The sequence below is a fragment of the Sander vitreus genome, chromosome 13 (genome assembly GCF_031162955.1).
Source record: "Sander vitreus isolate 19-12246 chromosome 13, sanVit1, whole genome shotgun sequence".
Classification (NCBI taxonomy): domain Eukaryota; kingdom Metazoa; phylum Chordata; class Actinopteri; order Perciformes; family Percidae; genus Sander; species Sander vitreus.
The window spans coordinates 26,485,642-26,490,754 of NC_135867.1; the positions used below are offsets into that span (position 1 = coordinate 26,485,642).

At 43.5% G+C, this 5,113-nt stretch overlaps 1 protein-coding gene across 1 annotated transcript in view; it reads left to right on the plus strand.

Annotated features, from left to right (window-relative positions):
* The window catches only part of crx (cone-rod homeobox), a 2,238-nt gene extending 333 nt beyond the window's left edge, over positions 1 to 1,905 (plus strand). The window contains exons 2-3 of the mRNA XM_078266048.1: positions 811 to 962; positions 1,267 to 1,905. Of these exons, the coding sequence (XP_078122174.1) occupies positions 811 to 962; positions 1,267 to 1,905 (791 nt within the window). The remainder of the gene's footprint in view (positions 1 to 810; positions 963 to 1,266) is intronic.
* The last annotated feature ends 3,208 nt before the right edge of the window (positions 1,906 to 5,113 follow it).

A 5,113-nucleotide genomic window follows, 5' to 3' on the forward strand; every position in this document is an offset into this window, starting at 1 on the left:
ATGCATTGACACAAAGTTTGTATAATAATAATGAGATAGTAAAATATAAAAGTATCATGACTACACTGATTTAACCAAGGGGAAAAAATAGAATAAGTAAGTGTCGTTATGAGAGATTGATGATTTGAAGAAAAGTTCGTCTCTACGTTAGGTTACACTGCTGTCGGAGATAGAATGTGTTGGTACAGATAGTTAATACGCAGATACAATGAAACCTTTTGAAACGCAGATAGAGAGTTCAGTGTCTGTCAGGAATCAGACACGATTTGTATTTTTTTTTCTCACTTTTCCCCAAAAATGTTCTCACGTCGCTGACGCTCAAATAAACATAGACTGAGTGTAGATGGGAACACTATGTGATACGCACGGCACGGGACTCACTGTACTTGCTCTGAAACAAATATGCCCAGGCATTTGGCCGTGTGCCACATAGATATGACTTTGACTGTTCAAACTATAGTTAAATGAATACAATGTGTCTCCTTCTCTGGGAAAACTGACACTTGAAAGAACCAGCGACTATTGATTGAATGATCAAATACACTTAGTCTTATACTGGTCACAGGCAGACTGTAGAAAACATGTCCGGGTTATAAACAGTACCATAATGTACTGTGGAGTTCCAATTCATATTTGCATGTGTTGTCGTCCCCCATTTACAGAGCTGGTAAAAAAAATAAATAAATAAAATAACCTAAAATAATCATTAAATGACATGTCATGTTGTCTGTAAAATACCAGCTCATAATTCAGGTCAGCCCTCTTTTGCTGCCAGAATAATAATCCCCTCTGTGTCCCTTGGCTTTGCAGCCACTCCCCGGAAGCAGCGCCGAGAGCGCACCACCTTCACCCGGACACAACTGGACATCCTAGAGGCGTTGTTCTCCAAGACCCGCTACCCAGACATCTTCATGAGGGAGGAGGTGGCCCTCAAGATCAACCTGCCTGAGTCACGTGTGCAGGTACTGGAGAAGTAGGCCAGCCAAGATGGAGGCCATACTGCTCAGTGTTTGTGCGTTGCTATAACAGTGAGACCAGGCATCTTAAAAGCCTTAAGGGCAACAAACCTCTTCTACAGAAAGAGTACAGCAGCGTATTTATGCCATCTTCTGCATATGCATTTATAGGTCACACTGGTCCATTCTCACCTCTGTACCCCACACTTTATTTTTATTTTTTATAATTTATTTACAACTCAAAGATATTTGCATGTCTAAAAGTTGTTTTCTGTAATACCATGTTGTGTCTTTTTCTCTGCGCCTCCAGGTTTGGTTTAAAAACCGCCGTGCCAAGTGTCGTCAGCAGCAGCAACAGAGCAGTGGGCAGTCCAAGCCCCGCCCTCCCAAAAAGAAGGCCTCTCCAGTGCAGGAACCCAGCGCCCCTGATCCGGTTCCTAACCCATCGGGCTCCTACAGCCCGTCCTCTGTCCAGTCAGGCCCCAGCCTGGTCCCGAGCTCCAGCACTGGAAACACAGCCGTGTCCATCTGGAGCCCGGCCATCTCGCCCCTGCCCGACCCCCTGGCCTCCTCCTCGGCCCCCTGCATGCAGCGGCCCTCCCCTTACCCTATGAGCTACGGCCAGCCGTCGGCCTACACCCAAGGCTACGCCAGCACCACCTCCTACTTCACGGGCCTGGACTGCAGCGCCTACCTGTCCCCCATGCACTCGCAGCTGTCAGGCACCGTGGGCGCCCTCAGCCCCATCACTGTGCCCTCGATGGGCGGCTCCCTAAGCCAGTCCCCGGCCTCGCTGTCCTCACAGGGCTACAGCACGGCCTCCTCTCTGGGCTTCACCTCTGTTGACTGCCTGGACTACAAGGACCAGCAGGCCTGGAAACTGGGCTTCACCACAATGGACTGCCTGGACCACAAGGACCAAAACTCCTGGAAGTTCCAGGTCCTCTAAGAAAGCAAGACAGGGTGGTGTTCATGTGTGTGTCAACGAGTCAGATGTGAGATAGTGTGAAGCAGTTCTGCCAGAGGACTTGTTCTCTTTGGTTTTCACTTTCTTGTTTGTAAGATTTTGTTTTATTTTCTAAAGGGGACCTCTGTAGAAATGCATTTTATCTGAATGACTTTGGAGATGAAGGGACCAGTGACTGTCATCAATGCTGCCTGACTGCAAATCATATCTGTTGTCTTCTTCATGTTAAGTTAAATAAGGGAGCAAAAGCCTTTAAAGAGTTTGTAGGAAAACATGTCCATGTCATACTGGAGTTGTACGTATGGAAACACACTGAGCCATCTTTTCTTTTAACATGACACACACACACACACACACACACACACACACACACACACACACACACACGTGTTTCATTTTGTTTTAAACGTGCATTGTCATAGAGTGAAAGGAGTGCTGCTTTGACAGGAAGGAGCTCTGGAGTCCTGTAGGTCACCTCCCCCCGTCAGGGTTTAATTCTTTTGAGCTATTTATTCTTATTATTTTACGCTACATTTAAATATGTAGTTTGGTTGCGTTTAGATATTTTTGAGCATTTGTGTTGCGTATTACAGTGTTAGCCTTTAGTGTTATCATTCCCAATCTGTTTAATGGAAACATTAGATCTTCTGTTTTTAGTTGTGTGACATTAAAGTGATCTATTCTTTACACGCTGTGCACTGACAATCATTGAGATTCTTTGAAATCAGTTCTAGTTTGTGTTTGCAGAGTTGTAGCTTGATAGGAGTTTGGCTGATTCGGATGCATTTCGAGTTATTGATCCACAGTTAGAGGCCAGGATGAAGACTGGACACGGCAGAGGTAAAGTGGCCATGTTGTGCTCAGGTCTGGACCCGTCACGTTTGTCATATGGCCTGCGTGGCCCTCGCCGCTCCATCTTGCTTATTTTAGCTTATCTGATTCTGGGAGTGTCCCAATCCTCTTAGCCTACCTTCAGCAATGCCCTAAGTGAATTAGTTAGGATTATTGTCCTGTCCCCCTCTGTCTCTCTGTGTCTCTCATCTATCTCGCCCACATTGGCCTTCTCATCCTCCCCTTCCTTTCCTGGCTTCTTTCCGCCATCTTTTCTATCTTTATCCATCTTTCCCCACTCCCTCTTCAACTCTGCAGTCTCTCTTTTCTGTACCTCTGCCTGTTTTCTCTCAGGTTGTCTGCCTTTTGTTTCAGTTCACGTGTATCCCACTCATCCTGTGCGTCCCCCGAAAACAACCCATGTTCCCGAATCAATGAAACAATGCAGTTTAATAAAGCATTTTTACTTCAGTTGTTTTCAGTAATTGTCCCAACTCTGAGCTAGCTCTCTATCAGATCAGTGGTTCCCCTTCTTTCAACTCCTCCTCCACCCCCATCAGTCTCCCTAACTCTTCGGAAAATTTGGTAATCTCCACATGACCCGATTACTGCCACGCAAACTTAACCATGACATCAAATATGTGAACATGTTTTATAGAGGTGCGTGTTGTTTGTGTAATGTGAAGGAAGAAGGGAAGTAAGAAAGGACTGATTCTCTGTTAATGTTCCAAAGCATTGACCGCCCTCCCATTGAATTCCATGACATCATTTGCCATCTTTTTAAAGCTTTGGTTTGTCATTTGACCAACACATCTAAACTGTCTAAAGGTGTTGTTTAGAATCAGATTTCATTTGTGCAAGTGATATGATAAATGCTTCACGTCAGCTAAAGCAACATAAAGGGCTCTATGTATCACTCCTGAGATATTTTTAATGTAATTCTGATAGAAATGATCAATTCTCATTTTTGTGACTGTGTAAATCATATCTGATCCCTGTCTCCAACCATGTAAAATACATTTTCATTATCAACTGATATCTGCTGCGCTGAGAGATGTTAACGGTTAGCGAGAAACATTCCAAAGCTTTTTTCTGCACTCAACACTGACCTAATCCCACTCCGCGCTGGTTTAATCCCTCTGCCCTCCCCCTCCGTGGCGTGATTGGTTAATCCCTGCGTCTGCACACCCTGATTGGTTAACCTCTCTTGAAGGGTGCAGTGCACTTGTAATCTTCCCCCTCAGCACGGAGAGTTTCAGACAGACATTTGTGCTGTAATCCCAGAGAGGAGCAGATGTGATGGGGGATGGCAGCACGAGGCAGACCTTGAGGAAGGTTAATGCCACAAAACAAAAACACCACAAGGGAGGAAGAAGCCTTCAGGCCCTCTTTCCCTCCACCAGTTGTGGAAGTACTCAGAGCTTTTACTTAAGTAAAAGTAGAGTAGCAATACCAGTATAAGATACTCAGGTACAAGTAAAAGTCGTGCATTCAAAACCATACCCTAAAGAAAAGTACCAACGTTTTATCATCAAAACAGTAAAAGTAAAAGTGCTGACTATGCAGAATAATATACAGTATCTCACAAAAGTGAGTACACCCCTCACATTTTAGTAAATATTTCATTATCTCTTTTAATGGGACAACACTGAAGAAATTACACTTTGCTACAATGTAAAGTATTAAGTGTACAGCTTGTATAACAGTGTAAATGTGCTGTCCTATTAAAATAGCCCCCCCACATCATCACATCCCCTTCACCATACCTAGAGATTGGCATGGTTTTATTTCAGTTATCCTAATAGCTGGTTTGATTTACATTGAGAGATGATCTTATGGAAAGTACCCCATGCCAATCTCTAGGTATGGTGAAGGGTATGTGATGATGTGGGGGGCTATTTTAATTCCAAAGGCCAAGGGAACTTTATCAGGATCATAGTATCCTGGATCCATGAAATAACTGGCCTTTAAAAAAATAAAGATCTACCTGCCTCTATGGGAATTTAACATAGCGGTGTACTCACTTTAGTTGCCAGTGGTTTAGACATTAATGGCTGTGTGTTGAGTTATTTTGAGGGGACAGCACATTTACACTGTTATACAAGCTGTACACTTAATACTTTACACTGTAGCAAAGTGTAATTTCTTCAGTGTTGTCCCATTAAAAGATATAATGAAATATTTACTAAAATGTGAGGGGTGTACTCACTTTTGTGAGATACTGTGTATATATATATATATATATATATATTTTATATCACTGGATTATAATTAGTGATGCATTCATGTGTCCAACCTCTTTTGGATAGCCACTAACACATTATCAGTGACTCGCAAAATAAACCCCAACTAGCATCAG